This window comes from Octopus bimaculoides, chromosome 3 (assembly GCF_001194135.2).
Source record: "Octopus bimaculoides isolate UCB-OBI-ISO-001 chromosome 3, ASM119413v2, whole genome shotgun sequence".
NCBI classification, from domain to species: domain Eukaryota; kingdom Metazoa; phylum Mollusca; class Cephalopoda; order Octopoda; family Octopodidae; genus Octopus; species Octopus bimaculoides.
The window spans coordinates 145,664,742-145,685,085 of NC_068983.1; the positions used below are offsets into that span (position 1 = coordinate 145,664,742).

At 34.6% G+C, this 20,344-nt stretch overlaps 1 protein-coding gene across 3 annotated transcripts in view; it reads left to right on the forward strand.

Annotated features, from left to right (window-relative positions):
* Positions 1–20,344, forward strand: part of LOC106869125 (microtubule-associated protein futsch) — a 157,191-nt gene that overhangs the window by 77,183 nt on the left and 59,664 nt on the right. For all 3 annotated transcript variants that reach the window (XM_052966609.1, XM_052966608.1, XM_052966610.1), the window contains one exon: positions 14,996–15,169. In XM_052966609.1, coding sequence (XP_052822569.1) covers positions 15,005–15,169 — 165 coding nt within the window. In that variant the 5' untranslated portion in view covers positions 14,996–15,004. The remainder of the gene's footprint in view (positions 1–14,995; positions 15,170–20,344) is intronic.

Genomic DNA, 20,344 nt, shown 5'->3' on the forward strand with positions numbered 1-20,344 from the left:
CTGGCCCTACCAACTTACTGATTTCACTTCCATTGCCTCAAGCTTAAAAGAAGTAGTTACCCCTCCCTCTCTTTATTGATCACCACTATGACTACTACTGTTAAGCATTATCTTTTGGTGTTGCTTTCCTCTGTCATCTACTTGTAGTCCTATAATCCTGAAGAATTTGACAAAAGCCATGATTTTTGCACTTGATATCAATAAAGTATTTGACTGTTTAGCATGAAAATCTCCTAGATGAGCTGCTCACTTATGGGCTTTTATCTGTTTCTTATCATGGTAGATAGCACTATTGCAGTGTGCTCCAACTCCCCCCACCACTCTCTGACTTCACTATTAACTGTTGTTCCCTAAGGTTTAGTTATATCTCCCACACTCATCCTCTTGTACATTAACAACTTGTTTGCTGTCACACTGCTCACTCCTATAGGGATTATATCACTCCTCACTCTCCTTTAGTGTTCTACACATAAGGCATAATCTCCATCACATACAACCTAGACACCATACAGCTTCTATGAATAGATATCTCTTAAATATTTTTCAGCAGCTCAAAGACATATACAGAGCTTACTAAAACTGTTTCACATCATCAGATCCAGTAGAAAAGCCTAAAAGGGGAAATCTTATGTTTCAATTTTTTTTTATAAGATAATTTGCTTATCTGGAAATAAGAAACTTAACATAATCATGATAAAAAATTGTAGAAATTCAAAAATTATCTTATAAAAAAAATTGAAACATAAGATATCTGCCTCATTTGCTTTGCTAATAAAACCTTTAAGTATTCTTATCCCTGTCTACTGGAAAGGCTTCCTGTTTATATAAAAAATTCATTGTTGTCATTAAATCTGTCAGATATAATTTTGACCCAATGCAGTTCCCTTGAGGAAGAGATACTTTAGATTACGTTCAATAAAGTTGTGGTCATATTTTCAAATATTAGTTACTCACTTTAATTGTTATGTCAGTGCAGATGTAGAGTTGAATTTAATCAATAACATTGAATGAAAGCTTCTGGAGAGCATTGAACATTCTGGTGTACTTCTGCTGACCTATTCAGTTACATCTTGAAGTAGCAGGCAGTTATACTGTCATTAAGCAGCAATGTATAGATTTGATTATGAAGTATTTAGGTGCAAATATGATTCTTGATGTATGTATTCAGATGTTCTCTAGTACATGCTTTTTTTTTTCATTAATTCCTTACTCTACTGACAAATAAGCAGTTGTGAATCACAGTAGATTACTGGTGTATCTATGTAGTCTCTAAATAATTTTCTGCATTGATTTTTCAATATATAAAGTTGCAGTAGCACTGATTTTAAAACAAAATGATTATTACTAAAGAATATAGAAATAGTTAAAATGTGTTTATGTTGCTCATAGATTTCCTTGACAAATATTGTTTTGTGTGTTATTAAATTACTCATAACAATATTATATTTTATGTTCTATAAAATACAAATCATGTTCCGTAAAATTAATTAACCTTTATTTAAAACATCACAGTTCCAAAGGTGTAACTGAGGTTGATAATTAAACTGACTTCATTTCACAAAAAACTGAAATGCTCCATGCTTCAAAGGTAAACTGCACCACAGTTTTATTTTCTTCACATATCTTTATCTGGAAAACGCATGGATATCACATCATTTCATTTGCTCTCCATTAAAAGCATAAGGTTCTCAAATCTAGTCAAAAGGAAAATTTAAAATCTAGTGTTAGAATTGGCAGAGATCCAACCAGTTATAATTATGTAATGACTTTCTGTGGCAGCAACTGTCTTTCATTTTCAACCCGTCTAATTAAATAACAAAAAAAAAAAAAAAAAAAAAAAAAGAAAAAGACACCTTCACTACATGTATCTCTCCAGCAACCACATTTTCATTCGTGTTTTTATTTTTTTTCATTTTGTCATGGATAAACCTGTAAATATGGATTCTCATGGGGGATTATCTCATACAGTAATCAAGATTAATATCGCAGATGCTGATCTTCCTTGTTAGGAACAGAATTTGCTTCAACCCTTTAAATAGCTGCTTGTGCTTTTTTTATGTACAAATATACTTTATATCAAAGTAAAAACTTACTGTATACATAACATTTTGGTCTATACCTACAAAAAAAAAAAAAAAAAAAAAAAAAAAAAAAGCACTGTTCTTTATTTGTGGGAAAACTTTCCATCACCTTCATGATGAACTCTGCATTTCTGAGCTTAACCCTATGGAATCTCTTCATATTGAAGTCTTTTCTTCTACTTACCATTCTACTAGTGTGTTCTCAGACACTGTCAAAAGACTGCCCAATTCTTCTCCGGAAGTGTATATATTCCTAAAACTCCCTTCCTATTCATATTTTTGCTCCATCAACTAACTTGTAACAATTCAGGTTGAGTACTATCGGCATTAATCTAACTCGGTTATTATTTGTCATCACCTCCTTGCTAACTAACAGATACTGTATGTAGGTGTGTGTCTTTTTTCATTATACTGATTTCTATCATAGCCACAAGGCCATAGATCTGAGATGTTAGTAGTTGATTAACTCGTTTTTGATACCAACTTACATGAAACCACTCCTGCTGGGTCTATGATATAAGCTTCATGTTTTCAAGTGATCTAAATTAAAACCTTCCATCAAACTTTAATGTTAATTCATAATTTAAACATCCGCTTAATATTGATGAAATTATCTTATTAAATTCTTTTAATTATTTTTTAATTAATTAAAGCAAAGTATTTCAATAAAAATAGTGTAACGAAAGGGTTAAGACAACCCAGTACTTGTGTTCTTGAGACTGAGACTTATTTTATTGATTTCCAGAGGGATGACTGGCTAAGTTGAGATTAGTGGGGTTTGGATCTTTGAATGTACACTATCTGATTACTTCAGATTAGGGCAGAAGTAAATGATCTGTAGTGGGGTAGGGTTTTTCTGTTTGTTTTTCATAAAATTTAACAATCTATGCAACACTCCAATCTAGTGAAGGATCTCTCTCTCTCTCTCTCTCTCTCCCTCCCTCCCCATGGAATTCATCTCATAGAAATCAGCCTTCCTTGCTTTGTGTTTAGTTATTTGACTTTTAAATGTTTAATTTCCTGCCTATTTATTCTAATCCTGTTTGATTGTTTAGCTTGGTTTACTAAGTGAAGGTGTTAGAAAATGTTATCTATTTTATTAATTTAATCCATTTCAATAATAAAAAGAAAGAAGTGAAATTTATAATTTTGCAGATAAAGGAGAGAAGCGCAATTTTTGATAAGATATTCAAATTATTACAATGATGTCTGGTCTGAAGAGATTTCATCTTGATGAGTGTCATGATAAATTGAAGATATTGGTATATTCTCAATTTTTGTTTGCTTTGTTATTTTGGCTCTTGTCGTTTCAAAGCAAAGAATTGTATTTGGTGACTTGCAGAATTAGTGAAGCAATAGTCAGAACATTTTGTGGTATTTAGTTATATCTCTTCATGATTGAAGTTCAAACTCTTCCTAAGTTGACTTCACTTTTTAACCTTCTGAATTAATAAGTTATTGGTCAAGTACTGGGATTGATAAGAAGACTGTATTCTTAAGGGCCCAGTGTGGCTATAGTCAAATGAGTGAGACTAATGAAAGAAAGTCACTTGATGTGATACATTTGAATATATGATAAGTATAAAGGTATTATTAGTTCTGTGTATTCTCTGAAACAGCTCTCTGCAGTAAGAGCTTGTAGGATTCCTGAGACACTTGTGAAAGGAAAATAAATGTTTGTTGGGCCTCACAAGTGACTGAGACCTTTGCCATGGTTGAGAAGACCCTTCAAGCCAAGACCGCTGCCAGTGTCCTGTAACTGGCACTTGTGCTGGTGGTACAGAAAAAGCATCCTTTGAATGTTGAGCAATATGCTGTGCTAGAGAAGACCCATCAAGCCGAGTGAAATCGTAGTTGTGGGCGATGCCAGTGTCATGTCCCTGGCACCCATGGTGGCAACACATAACAAGCGCCCATCAAACTTTGGGCCTCATGGAGGCAGTAACAAGTGACTGAGACTTTTGGCAATACACCGCACTTGAGAAGACTTGTCAAGCCAAGTGAGATCGCAGTCATGGCCGATGCTGGTGTTTCGTAACTGGCACCCATGTCAGTTGCATGTAAAAAGCACCCACTACACTCTTGGCGTGGTTGGTTTTAGGAAGGGCATCCAGCTGTAAAATCTTTTTGGAATCTGGTGCAGCTTCCCAGCTTACTAGTTTTCAGTCAAATCATTCAACCCATGCCAGCATGGAAAATAGACATTAAATGATGATGATATTGAGTAAAACTACCCAGAGCTAAAGGAAAGGAATTTATATGTTTGGAACTGTTGTTACATAACATAGTGGCAGGGATTTTTCAGTATGAGCCACACTTTATAGTGGGACTGAAGTCCTAAAAATGCTGCAGAACATTTGCTCTAGAGCCAAACTCATATCATCCAAAGCAGGAGCAAAACACAAGCACATATATTCATGGATACGCATACAAGCATTCTCAAAGATATGGACACATACACTCACACACCCTCCTACACACATAATCCCCTTCTCTCTCATTTTACCTTACATTTTAGAGAATCAAATGTAGAATCTTTTTTAGACATCCTTAGGAAAATCAAAACTGTTTCATTAACCCTTTAGCATTTAAACCAGCCATATCCAGCCTAAACATTCCTCCTGTTTTATGTTCAAACTGGCTTGATCTAACCTCTCACACCTATCCTACAATGTTGTTCTAAAAATAGACAATAACATCACCAAAATCTCATAGCTATCAAACAATACATAATTAACTCAGAACAATATGAATAAATAAGCATTATATTTGGCAGAGTAATTTGAATTCTAAAGGGTCAAACATTTTTTGAATGCTATGATTTTCCACAGTAGATGCTTTTAGAAGAAAAAAAGAGTTACATTTTGATACTCCTCAAACTTTTTATACTACACTAGCAGGACCTGTGAATATTTCACAGAATTAATGGTAAACTTATTGAGTTGTTTCTGAAAACTTTATCCAAAAAGCTTAGTTAAAAAAAAAAAAAATAATAAATACACATTTCACTTACCGCCACCTCTCCAGGGACTGAAACAAGTAAAAGAATTAAGAAACAAAAGAGAAAACATCCACTAAACTGATGTTTGAGTAGACAGCCAACCAACCATAGAATCAATGGTTCATAGTGGGGCACAGTATTTCAACTCAGTTTAGCTTTTAAGTATATATAAGAAAATGATGACAGTTCATTGTTGTAACAACAACTCTGTGTGTGGCATTATTGGCTTGGGGTGCTGAGTTCATTTCCTCCAGTTGGAAAGATCATCTGTGATAGACCTAAGCTCAATCTGTATTTGTATCTCTGTTGCTTAACAACACATGGATATGCACCAGCTATATGAATCTTTGGGACTCAGAAAAAAGATTAGTTAGCTGACTAACGATTGAAACGTAACATGATTAGTCCAACATGTTATGCAATACTCTTCATTCATCCTTTCGATGGCATGTTCTTTACTGCTCTTTTCGAAGTATATCTTCATTTTTCTACTCTGATAATTTATATATAAAGGTTTATAACAGTATATTTCCATAAAACAGAACTTTATAATTCTGTTATAACAAGTTCCCAGTATTACCATGTATGTCAAATCTATAGTGAATCTGTATGTCAAATCTATAGTGAATCTATATTGATATGTCTCTGATATATTTTATCCATTCAACCATTACTTTGTTTTATTAATTTTCCATGTGCATAACCCTTTAGCATTCAAATTACTCTATCAAATGTAATGCTTATTTATTTACATTGTTTTGGATTAATCATGCATTATCTTGTAGTTTTGAGATTTTGATGATGTGATTGTATATTTTTAGAATGACATTGTCGGGTATGTGTAAGAGGCCAGATCTGGTCAGTTAGAACTTAAAACAGGTAGAATATTTGGGTCGTATATGTCTGGTTTAAATGCTAAAGGGTTTAACCTATCTTCCTTGTTCATGCTGTGAATATTTTAAACTGTCCTTAATACTAAATATTTAAGCATCTTGTCTATTTTTTGTTAAATTTTTCTTATTCATTGGTACTGGATCTCCTTAAATTCCTGCAACTTGACACCCTGTTCAAATTAATAGCGCATGTGCATGCACACAAACACATGAGCGTGTTTGTGTGTGTGTATACATCTACATTAATAATGCATTTGCATTTCTTTTTAATACTAGATGAAATGTCTACAATTCATCTTATTCATTCACATCCAGCTGTTGCATAAACAGATATCTCCATACAGTAAGCTCTACTACCTTACACATGTTGATCAGATATTTATGTCAATTTCAATAACAGGACTGAACATGCTTTAACAGCTAATAGAAACTATGTGGCTCTATAATTTTATAACTTACCCCTGCTCACTGCAAACAGCTTGTTTCTATTTCAACTCTTCAGTACAACTAGTTATATAACCTAACTATAGCTTCTCATCTGTCATATTTCCCTATCTTTGATTGATAGGGTTAGTGTATAAATCAAGTGACTAGTGTCTGGTGGATTTATAACCTTTTGTTTGTGTTTCCAATCTGATTAACAATTGCTTGCCAATTCTGGTGACTATCTGAATAACTTATGCTAAGAAGTGTTGTTTTATGAGCTGAGAAAAAAAACAAAAAAACAGGTTTTTAAATGGAAAAGGGTATCTTAATGCAACAAGAAATAAAAATGGGTAGTTATCATTGAATGAAACTTATAAAGAGGCTAGCAAATGAGCATGTGATTTGTGAGGACTTTTAGTCTTGTCAAAGACATGATACCTCTCTCGAGCTGGTACCATGGGAAAAGTACCACAGTATGCACTATAAAGTGGTTAAAGTTAGGAAAGGCATCCAGTCATAGAAACTAGTCTCAGTGTACAGTACTCCAACTGTGATGATCCATCATTCAACTCATGCCAGCATGGAAAGTAGATGTAAAATGTTAATGATGATGACAATTAGTTTCTATTGCTGTAGCTCTACATCTGAACTGAAATTTAAAGTATTTTGTAATATACTTAGCTTTATCTCGGCCAGAGCTTCAGTTGTACAATATGTGGCATATAAAGTGTTACAATAGGTGCAGTATTTGTGAAGTTAAGGTGATTGATTATTAAAGATATAGTGATAAACTCAAACCAACCACTGGTGACTATTATATTGTTTCCGGAGGCAAAGCACATTACTTTGCTTGCTTCTGTCTGTCTGGTTTTGATAATAGGTTTTACTTCTACTGAATGGCTGAGTGGTTAGAAGACTGGAAAGTCAGCTGTGAAAACATTTTCTCAATGACATACAGGTGTCAACATTGTAAAATTTATCTCATTCATACTGAAATAACAGTTGTTATGATGGAAAAATGTGTTTATATGAACCTATATAACAAATAAATAAATAAATAAACAAAAGAAATCAATTTGTATTTTCTATTTTATTCTTGACTATTTTAATCTGGACTATAAGTCCATATCAGTGTTATATTCTCTGCCCTGCAAATATATTTTGGATATTGTAAAGCAATTCCTACATATACAGCTGACTTTATTCTTGCTGTGACATTGTAAAAAGAATAAAGTTGTTACTGTTTCTTGTTTGCTTCTTGGCAATGTGGTCAGTTCTGACCATATTGACCATATGGTGTGTGACAATAGGCATTTATTGGTGACAAGCTTAAAAGCTGCCTGATGGGGTGGCTTTTAAGCTAGCTCCTGTGGTGGGCTTTTCATTGGGTCTTGGCCCCCAACAATGACACTTCATGCATTGAGTACATATTAAATTTTATTAAACTTGAACAATATTTTTCAAGTAATGAACAATTTTCATCAAAATAATGATATAATTTGTTGACTTGGAACTTATTGCAAAGCTGCATGATAAACAACAGTACCACCACCATCGTCACCACATCTGCCATACACACACCATTCAGACTTCTGATGCCACCACCATCAATACCTTTGACTTTGCCACCTTCCCCTCCACCACCATCAACACTGTCTTTCACATCACTTACTCTCACTATCATCTCTGACTGCCTCGGCCACCACCATCATCACCGCTGCCTCTGTCTCTATCACAATTACAGCACATACTATCACCCCATTATCATTGTTCAGTATGTTGGTTCAGTGTTCAGTCCATCTTTCTCTCACATACCCACTCTTTCTCTCTCTTATTACTTCCGTTGCTACCATCAACACTACTACTTTTAATAAAAACAGTGTCAACTCTCCCTAAATTTCTTTGTCTCTCTTTTTCTCTCTCTCTTTGCCACCACCCTCACCATCTTTATGCCTACTATTACTCTCACTCCACTATGAGCAATAGTAGAAGTGTCATTGTATAGTGAAAGAGGAGGGGTTGAAGTGACACTGACACACACAAATTAGTTTTCACATTATATTAGATAGGCTAACTTATTAATTGGACAACATATGGTCTTGCTCCTTTTTTTCTTAAGCAATTCCCACCCTCTCCCTGCTCCTTTCTTCTTTACAGTATTTGCCTTGAAGTCATATATGCATTGCGTTTGTTAAATCTTATTGGTTAAACTATATACACCTTGGTTAAACTATATACACCTATCTTTGACTTTGAGTGGATCATAACAGATGTGTAAACATTAAAAACAGCTTTTCTTTTTTCTTTAACAAATATTTCAGGTCTTTGATGGTATATATCCCATAGTCAATATGTTTGGCGTAGTTCTATCTCTGTAAGTGATCATAGGTGTAACAAATAGATCAGCTCAGAGTTTATTGAATTTATACTACTTATCTGACAGTTATTGCATTAGTTTATTTTGTCTTGTACCTTGTTGTGGAACCATTGAGATTCGTATTCCAAACCCTGCAGTATTTTTTTAGTATGTTTAGTTTGCTATCATGTGTTTTAGTTTACATACATAGCATTGTGACTGTTTCTGTTTGTTGAGAGGCTGTCAATTTTAGATGGTGAGTTAAAAAACAGGTGTAAGGTATGTTCACTTTTCTGCAATTGATACTAGTTGTTGCCTAGTAAGATGTAATATGGATTCTTGATTGGTAAATGCGCAACACCTTGTACAAGGCATATGTGTGTGAAAATATAATCTACAATGATATTTAGAAAGAGATGTGTGTGTGTGTGCAAGTGCATGTATGTGTGCATGTATACACATATGCATATACAGTGAAAACCTTCTAATCACAGATGCTGTCAAGTCATCATCATCATCATCATCATCATCATCATCATCATCATCATCATCATTTTCATCATTGTTTAACGTCTGTTTTCCATGCTGGCATGGGTTGGACAGTTTGACTGGGGACTGGCAAGTCAGGAGGCTGCATCAGGTTACAATCTGATCTGGCAGTGTTTCTGCTGCTGGATGCCCTTCCTAATGCTAGCCACTCCGAGAGTGTAGTGGGTGCTTTTTACATGCCACCGGCACGGGAGCCAGTCAGGCGGCACTGGCATCAGCCACATTTGGATGGTACTTTTTACATGCTATCAGCACAGAAGCCAGTGCGGGTGGGAGTGGGGCTATTGTTATTAAAATTGCATCATTCTAATGATAATCACACAGACACTCACACAGACACATACACTCAAATGTGTATGTGTGTGTGTATGAAATAAAAAATTGAAGATTGGAGTGCATTATTAATATTAAATAGTTCACAATTGTTTCAACAAGCCCATGGTGACTAATCTTGTGTCATGTTTATAAACATGTCCATTATTAATTATCTTGTGATATATGCTATAAAAAACAATATTGTTTTTATAAAAAGTTTGGATGAAACAATTTCCATGGATGCTATGGAAATAAACTGTATAGCATATATTACCAGATCCATTAATAACAGACATGTTTATTAGCATTATGCAGGGCACCATGGAATTGTTGAAACAATTGTAAACTATGAATTTAAAATTATATTGCAACCTCCACTCTTCAATTTCTCTCCCCCTCTCTCTCTCAGATGGCAAACTGTGGATGTAAAAAACTGTTGATGGGGAAAATATGTTTTTTGTAGACTTCTCATATAGACTTTTGTAGACTTTTCATAGTATAATAATTATAACTTTTATGTATTCCATTATGTTAAGTAACTAACCCTTTTTTATGCACATTCATTTCTTTTGTGTGCTAATTACAGAATGTATATGCACACACATAATGTAAATGAAAACAGTGCATAACTGGTATTTTTTTCCTCCCAAAATTTCATTTCTCGTAATTATGGGTGTTCATTATACATAAGTGTGTATAATATACAAATAACTACAGTAGCATCTTTCTTAGCAGAACGCTTTGGGAGTATTTTCACTGACTTGACAGGATATTTTCAGTTGTATGTAAAAGCACATTCAGTTTGTTCCCTTTATGCATTCCAGTTACTTTACATTCAAACCCTTGTGGCCAAGTGCATTACATATAAATAAGTCTTCATGCGGACCTGTGTCTTATTTATGGGTTCTGAAAGAACGTAGTAACACAAACCTTCAGATATCTTAGAAGTTTACCACAAGGTAAATATATGCATATTTTCTTGATATGTGTATATTTAAGATACATAATTTTCATTTATTTATTTCACATAGACAGTAGGGCGCTATTTAAGCTTGCACTCTACTGCCATATCTGTAGTCTAGCATGTGAAATGACATGATTTATATTAGGGTTTAGCATTGGGGTCAGGTTTTAGGTTTAAGGTTAGACTGTACACTTAAATGTAAATGGCCAGGTAGATCACAAGCTAAAGCAGCACTGACATTAGTCATATATCAACTAATTTCTAATTTCTAATGACTGAGTGAATAAATCCTTTGATTTGACAAATTAAAATTTACCCCTTGAGGTTCATGCATGTCTAGTTATCACTCCCACCTTCACCCCCAGACTCAGTATGCATAATATGCAATTATATGAATACACATTTATATGAATTCACGTGCGTGTGTGTGTGTGTTTAGTATATGTGCATGTATACATACATAAATATGTGAATGTGCATATGTGCTTTGTGTATAGATATGAGTGCTTATATGTGGATATGGTTGCATATGTATGTGCATCCAAATATAAAAGAGGTGCAGAGCCAAATCAACAGGCATATAGTGATGTACACACACACAATTATAAAATTGTACATATAAGCATTTGTCTAATGTAGGTATTAGTTTGTATATTTTCATGTACACGGATAAACTGACAGACACAATACAAGCATGCAGATACATGTCCATAAGAGTGGTCAAGCAGAGAGATTTATAGATATGGCTAGTTTGTTAAGTAGATTTATACACGAATATATACGATTATAAATTTGATAGTATTTACATATCTATGTATATACCTTTTCTCATGTGCATATAAATGTGTCTATGTATGTATGTATGTATGTATGTATGTATGTATGTGTGTGTGTGTGTGTGTGTTTGTGTATGTATGTCAACACCGACCTACCTATGTGTATACACTTGGAAAAATATGCATATTTGCAAATATTCCTGTGTATGTAAGCATACATACACTTCAGACATTCATTACATGATTAGTAGCTCTCAGGATATTCAGTATGGCAATAATAAATAAATAATTGCAGTCTACTTCTGAATTGAGTGATTTTTCTTCTTGGTTGCAAATTCAGAGGTACACACAGACACATGCTCACACAAGTGAGCACACACACATGCATATGGAGTGATTCAAAAGTCCCTTTAGTATCAGTATGAACTGGCTAACCATCAAGGTCGTTTGAACTTCTTAATGTATATCTTATCTTCTCTCTCTCCTTATGTCTCCCTATCTCTGAAAAGCATCTGTGCGGATGACACCTACTGTAGAGGGAGACCTGTGAAGACAGGAGACATACTGATGACTGGTTTCATGAGGTTGAACTTCTCGAAAAGAAATGACAAAGTCTGCATCTAACAAGTGGCAATCAAGCATGGCAAAATAAATGTTAAAATGGTAGTGAGGGATAAAGATTTGGATTTAGATTTATCTGCTTGGAACCCCATCATTAATCTTCTCCCTACCTTATGGCTATACTTTTCCCACATTCCTGTTGCTTGTATGATGAGGGATGTTATTGAATCTCTCTGTATCCAATCCCCTCATCCTCCCATTGTTACTCTTTATCTCCATTATTGCTTTTATAATGAGAAATGGTACCTAGGCCTGTTGATGTTCTGTTATTACTACCATAAGCTATCACTGCCTTTCTCCGATTACTCTCTTTCTTATCACTTACTGATATCCCCCCCTCTCTCTCCATCACTCATTCTTGCCATCCTCCATCTTTATTACTATCCCTTACTCTCTCTCTCTCTCTCTCTCTCTCTCTCTCTCTCTCTTCATCATTCATTGTTGACATACACCATTCTCCCCCCCCCATTACTTCCTTGTCTACTACTCTTCTATCACTCCCCCCCTCATCACATCCCTCATGGTGTTTCTCTATTCATTCTCTTTACTAGCAATCAACATATCTGTTGCTACTTATCACTGTGTCTCTTCCATTACTATTCCTTTATTCCTCTCTCACTTCCTAGTCTTTTCCCTCCATCTTGATCCCTCTTCTCTCACTCTTTTGCCTTGGATTTCTCTCTTTTATCAGAGAGAGAGAGAGAGAGAGAGAGCCCTTTGACCTTGCCAAAGACAAAAATGACCTCTAGTGATGGAACCATAAGGTGTACCCAGAATGATCTGTTTAGTGGCTGGTGTTGGGAAGAGCAAAATGGAATGTATAGGCAAGTTGTAGTACCTGACCTGTCTAAGAAGTTACTTCAAGCAAGAATTGATTATAAGCAGCATGGAAAGTGGACATAAAATGCCAAGTGTATGTGCTTGCACACATGTATTTTTATTACTCTTTTAAGTTACTGGACTGTGGTCATGCTGAAGCATTGTTTTGAAGGTGCAGGAGTGGCTATGTGGTAAGTAGCTTGCTTACCAACCACATGGTTCTGGGTTCAGTCCCACTGCGTGGCACCTTGGGCAAGTGTTTTCTACTATAGCCTCGGGCCGACCAAAGCCTTGTGATTGGATTTGGTAGATGGAAACTGAAAGAAGCCCATCATATATATATATATATATGTGTGTGTGTGTGTGTTTCTGTGTCTGTTTGTCCTTCAACATCGCTTGACAACCGATGCTGGTGTGTTTACGTCCTCGTAACTTCGCGGTTTGGCAAAAGAGACCGATAAAATAAGTACTAGGCTTACAAAGAATAAGTCCTGGGGTCGATTTCCGCGACTAAAGGATGATGATGAGTGTTATACTAGACACTGTTAGCACCAGTCTAAAATTAAAAAGAGAAGTTGCTCCACATTTTTATATAATGTCTAATAGTGTTATCCTTTACTCACAAATCCCTTCTCTATTTATAGTAAGAACATTCATAATAAGTAAATTACTAGAAACATTCTAGAGTTTAGAAAATTTTGTTTGGAAAATGTATTTAATATAAGCCATATACAGTGTGGAAAATGTATTTAATATAAGCCATATACAGTAAGTAAAGTGAGAGCCAACAATGATGTCAGCAACAAATTTGATGTGAGGGTAGGAGGAGTCCATTGAAGTCCAGTCCTCCTCTCCTATTCATTATAGTTTTATAAGCAATCAAGCAGAGTTTAACCCTTTAGCATTTAAATCATCCATTACCTTCCCAAATATACAACCTGTTTTAATCTCTTTTCAGTTCCACCCTATCCACTCACACCTTTCCTCTTTAATGTGAGTAGCTGTGTAGCTCTTCTACAGCAAGAAACCTGCTCTATTCTGGCACTCCCTCTCTCACTTTAACCCCCTCGTCTCACAGCACAAGGATGCCTCTTTCTCTACTGTAGCCCCTCTCAGTTGAACTTGTGGCACAAACAGTCTTGCAGGCTGTTTGTGCCACAAGGAAAAAAAAAATGTATGTGTTAAGTGGCTGGCATTATTAGTAAGGGTGTTCAGTCATAGAAACCATGCTAAAGCAGACATTGGAGCACGATGTTGTCTTCAAACCCATCAGATCCTGCCAACCCTCCAACTCATACCAGCATGGAACATGGACATTAAATGATCATGATTTATTGTAATATGGATGGATGAACATATGTTTGAAAATTCATTGTCATTTATTAAAGGTTTACTTTGGTTCTCTTATATCCTGTGAGCAATATGTTAGAATTATTTGTTTAAAAATAACATAATTTCCATTAAAAATTTTTTTCTTTTGAGCAAGCTCACAAAACTAAATTGTATGAATGTTCATTATCCTCTACTTGCAGTCATTATGTCTTGTACTTTACTCAAGCTTGTCTGTACTTGCTGAGTCTTATAGAACTGGATAATCTTTGGCATTTAGCCACAAATTTGTAATATTTTGTAAAAGTCATAATTGATTGAATTGACCCAGTATGTTGAAATAGACATCTTTGATGTGAACATGTAATCAGGGCCTAGTAAGAGGGCGCTCAACCAATACATTGGCCAGGAGCCAAGAAAGGACCCTTGATTCCCTTTTAAAAGAAAAAAAGAAAAAAAAGCACATCATAATTCCTTGAGTTTTTAGACCCTCATCCTGCTTCTTGGGACCCTGAAAGCATTCTTGTTCCACTTTGTGAAATATCTCTTGGCGGTTATGTATATCATACAAATATAAACATTATAATGACAATAAGAGTTGGGTTCCCACTATGCACTACAGAGAACATGAAAACATGAACAAACCACAAAAGTATGACATGGTATTGATTGCAGTAGCAGTTCCAATTTTTAAAAAGTTTTGCTTTCATTATTCTAGTCAATTGATAAGTTGGAGCAAACGAATGGTTAATGTTTAAAAACTGGTTAATGTTTTCAAAATATAAGAGGTATAATGACTTTATAATCCATTGAACAGAATCTCTAAAATCCATTTTAATGGCTTGTATTTTTTCTTTCTTTGCAGTTCTTCAACATGTCCTGCAATTCTTCCAGTCTTGGAGAAGTATCAGGAGAAAAACCATCAACTGCAACATTACAGGCTATCTCAGTACCACACTCTACAGCTGATGGATCTATTGGCACTGAGGGTATATCTTGGAGTCTTGATGCTATCTTACCAGCAGTACATGGCACTGAGGTTTGTAAAATATGTTTATTGTGTGTATGTGTGTGAATAATGTGTCTTGGATGGCACAACAATGCACTCATTTTTGATAACATGCTCATGTATTATTTATAAAAAAAAAAAATTAAAGAAAAATAAAACAGGAAACTGCATGTATAATACGTAACTTAGAAGCAGCGCTACAGATGTGCCAGCACACACAGGCTTGAAACATGACCGCCCTCATGCACTTCTCTTGAGGAATTCCGAAAGGAGCTTCTTGGAGACACTTCCGGTAAAAAAAAAAACCCGTTGGAAAACCGATTATAGCAGTGACTCGATCAATTCCTAGGGTTGTCTGAAGAAAGAATTTTTGTATTCCGAAATATTACATCAGACTAGGGATGGTTAAATTACAACAGTTATTATAGTCCATTGATGTTATTATAGTGCATTGTTGTGCCATGCAAGACATTATATTTTACAAACAATACACAATGCTTCAAGCGAACTACAGTACACTCCTATATATATATAAATAAATATATATATATATAAATAAAAAATCTTCTGTCCATTTTCTCTCTTCTACTTTTTTTGTGTATCTTGAGGATACACCCTGATAGCTCATCACTGCCATTTTTAGCTCTCTTTCCAGCTACTCCCACCCACTACATAATGATGGAAATCCATGTATCCACTATTTCCTTGAAATTTTAAACCTCTTGAGTTAGGGTTGTGCATTATATATGAGAACTAAATGTGACCCACTTTTTCACTGGGTCAATATGACAAGAATCAAATTATATCCATTATCCAGACCAATTGATGTGTAGCGAAGAGTTTAAATCACTATATTAATTTTGGATTTCTCTATGGTAGTGGTTATATATATTAAATGTTTATTATATTGTAATGCATCTGTATGTAATAAAGATTTAAATTTTTATGTTGCTGTTGCACACAATGTTTACAATAGTCATCATGCTTTCCAGATTGGAAATTGCTTTGATGAATGTCTAATTAACTACAGCAAAATTGTGCTCATATTTATTCATATAAAGTAATCAGAAAATAAAAATGACATTGGTAGCAATGAAACACTGTTTATATTTTTATCTAGAAAGAAATTCGTGCTATAAATAGATACTATCTACTTAACCATGTCAGCATGATTTATGTCACACAAAATTTACATGCACAACACTGGATGGAATGGCTTAAAATGTTTTTACATTTTCTGACATTTTTTTGAATGTTACATTTCAATTTAAGATTATGATGTTAAAAAGAATTGAGAAAACAATTTTTTTCTTTAATTAAATTAAATTAAAAGTTTCCTTCCACTCCTTGTAGCTTTTTCATTTGTAATTTTTTTTTTCCAAAAAATTTCTTTAAATTTCTATTTTGAAACATTGGATATTACAATTCTAGAAGCTGGAATACACAAATTTTATTTTTTTATAATCTAACAAACATTTCACTCTTTCCAGTGTCTATGAAAGTAGTAATGCACAGGATATCTTTTTTAAAAATTTTTGTTTTTAAAGGGTTATATTTCTTAAGGAGGGGCAAGATTAAAAATTGAATTTGTACAATATACAAACACATATGTTCAATATTTGTAGGATTCACAATCATTGTGTTGACAGTTATTTCTTCTGAAGGAAAAAATTAATTTTTTTTTCTTACCTATATTTGTGCAAATATATATAAAATAGATTTCAAATTTTGGCACAATGCCAGAAACTTTAGGAGTGGAGATAAGTCAATTACACCGACCCCACTGCTCAACTGATACTTATATTGACCCTGAAAAGATGACAGGCAAAGTCATCCCTGGTGGCATTTGAATTCAGTATATAAAGTTGGAAGAAATGCTGCTAAGCATTTTGTTTTGTATCATAATGATTCTGCTTGGTCTCTGCCCTTTGTGAATATATAATTATTAACACAGTTTTTCAATCTGGACCTCTTTCCCTTTGAAAGTTTCAAATTTCTATTTTTAAACTATCAGAGACATTATGATTCTGGGAGGAGTTGGGGAAAGGGAATCTACAAATTTCATTTTTTTTATCTAACAAATATTTCATATTTCTCAGTGTTTATGAAAGAAATAATGATTGGTATGTATTGTATGTGTGTAGAATCCTCAATGTAAAAAGAAAAATCTTTGCCCACATGTGTACATAGCCAAACCTCTGTGGTTAAGAAGTTCACTTTACTACCATGTAGTTTTGAATTTAATTTCACTGCAGCTTCAGTATCTTCTGAAGCCTCAAGTTCATTAATTATTTGTGAGTGAATTTTGTTGATAGAAACTGCAGGAAGTCCATTGTACATGTGTGTTTGTGTGAGCATGTATGCATGTGCATGGAGTTGCATGACTTGATATTCCATGCTTGTTACTGTTGGATCAAAATGGTGATAATATTCACATTCCTTATTGACATGATCAGCTACATTGAGCTTTCAGAGACCTGTGCCACAAAAATTCCTTATTTGAACAACATCCAGCTGTAAATCCTGCTACAAATAACTTTGTGTCGAACCCATACTAGCATGGAAAAACAGTCATAAAATAAGGAATGAACAAATACCTAGAGACCTAGAACTACTTAGATTTATGTCTGGGTGCACAGTCAAACCATTTGGAGAAAAAAAACTCCAGAATCAAACCAAATAATTGGAAATATCTAGAAGATATTCTGATATGAAAAAAGTCTGTGATTGAAATAGTCTCCAATTATCTTGCTTTTGGTTGCCACAAGGATACTTAACCATGGATTCTTAGAAAGTGGTAACATGGAAAGTTAGTGACATCAATTTTGCCTAAGAAAAGGAAAGACACATGGCTTAAGTTAATTTCTGCACATGTTCTGATACAGTTTTGGCCATTTTCTCTACATGCACTTTATAAAAGACTAAAAGATGTGACAAGTTGGTATCTGACTGTCTCTGTCTGTCATTCTGTTCTCCCCCCCCCTCTCCCACACACGCATATATTTTATGTTAACAGACAAAACTAAGCTACTCTATTTACAATAGGTCTCATTCATTAGCTGAGAGAACGCCAAATATCTCTAGCCTAATAGTTTTCAACATTTCTGTTTTGCAATTTCTTGTTTCACAATTCCATTACTTATACAATCTAAATCTTAATGAGAATTTTGAATGAAAACTGCCAGATTGAACATAACTTTGAGATTTTAAGGACTGTAATATCAAAGCAAATACTTTGACCAGCTCAGAGTGAAGAATATGGCAGTGATTTATGAGATTTTAACAGAATATGGAGAGGGTAACACCATATGAAGTTTTGAAGAGAGTTCAATTTGTGACATTCTAGATAATGCTGGTGAAGCCAGCATGATGATAATAATAATAATAATAATAATAATAATAATAATAATAATAATAATAATAATAATAACAACAGCAGCAACAACATTTTATTTGGCCTTTTCTTCTGATATTTGTCCCAGTGTATCAGAAAATGCAAGATCACAGTGAAGGTTTCTTCCTTTAATAATTTTTGAGATTATGACTGAAGCAAAATCAATATGTGGAATAATTAAAATGGCCGACTATGAATGAGGATAAATAGCTGTCCACCTGCTTAGTTGAAATGTGTCCATATCTTTATGGCAATGTAGTGATTATCAAGAATAATCAATTATTGGACACATGAAGTGAACATAGTAGCTATAATTATACCATCAGTCCAATGAATAGAAATTGTTTTATGTCCCCAGTGTATCATTCTTATCAGTGACCAAAAGTGATTGAGATATTATCACCTTTGTATAAAGCAAGGCCTCTGATTGAAACAATATTGGAAATCTGCCTCATATAATATTGCCCAGGCTGTTGTTGAGTCCCAAGTCAACCTTGATCAAGCAGGCATTGTAACTGTGACAATGCCATTATTGTAGGGGTCTGAAGGACTGTATTTTAAAGATGGATAATGTAGCTATTTGATGGAAATTTGGTTGGTAGTTCCAGGAGGATAAACAACTGCATAGAGACTCCCTCTTTGGCTTGTAGAGAACATGTATGGTGGGAGGTTATGATGCGATTTTGAATTTCTCTTTGTATCATAATCAATTGATATTTTTTTTTCAACACTGTCCTACTGGTTGAATATCTAGACGTAGATGCCAGAAATGGCAGCATGCCTTTCATGTCTGTTTTTCAATACTTGCATGGGTTGAACAGGGGCTTCTGTTGCCCTTTGGTACCTCTTTTATGAGTTTCCTCCTCTTGAGATCAGCTTTTTCACTTCTTCCCAAGTCATCCTAGGTCTTCTCTTCTGCAGATTCTTTTCATTTAGATCTTTTGGCATTTCTTTACTCAAGTGTCTTTCCCCATATGCAAAGTATGTCCAAACCAGCTCAGTCTTCTCTTGAACATACTTCTGATTCCTCTTATACCCATTTTTTTTTTTTAGCTCATTTGTACTCTGTCCTTCATGTACACCATCATTACACATCCAGTGGAGCACACTCAGTTTATTTCTTTCATCCATTCATACTTCCTCCGCAATTCAGTGTCAATGTTTCACCATTATGCAACATTATACTTTGTATGCAAGTATCATACACTCACCGATTCACTTGGAGAGAGAGTACCTTTATTGTCAGCAGAGATAATAGCTTCCTGAATTTTTCCATCTTGTTCATACTTAGGATACTATGCTTTCAGAATACTCTCTTCCACTACTAATCGTGATAAGAAAAGCTGTCAACTACTTCTGTGGAACCCACTTGGCAGGATTTATTTTGTGGATGCACTTGCTGCTAATTATGTTTGTGCATCTGCTATATATGCAGTCTTCTGTTATGCATCTGTGCACCCATAGTTTAATCTGCATGAAATTCTTATCAGCTCCTTTTCTGCATATTGAGAATGGTCGTCACTTCCCCAATAGTTGTAGAATTGTATTTTCTCTTCTAATTAAACTCTTGTCTTTGTTATCTTTTATTCTTATATTTTTACTTCTTTCAGTCACTGGAATGTGGCCATGCTGGGGCACCGCCTTTGTAGGGTTTTTAGTTGGACAAACCGACCCCACTGCTTATTTTTTAAGTCTGATACTTATTCTACCAGTCTCTTTTGCGAAACTGTAAAGTTACAGAGACACAACCAAACCAACATTGATTGACGAGTTCTGGAGAGAGAGAGAGAGAGAGAGAGAGAGAGAGAGAG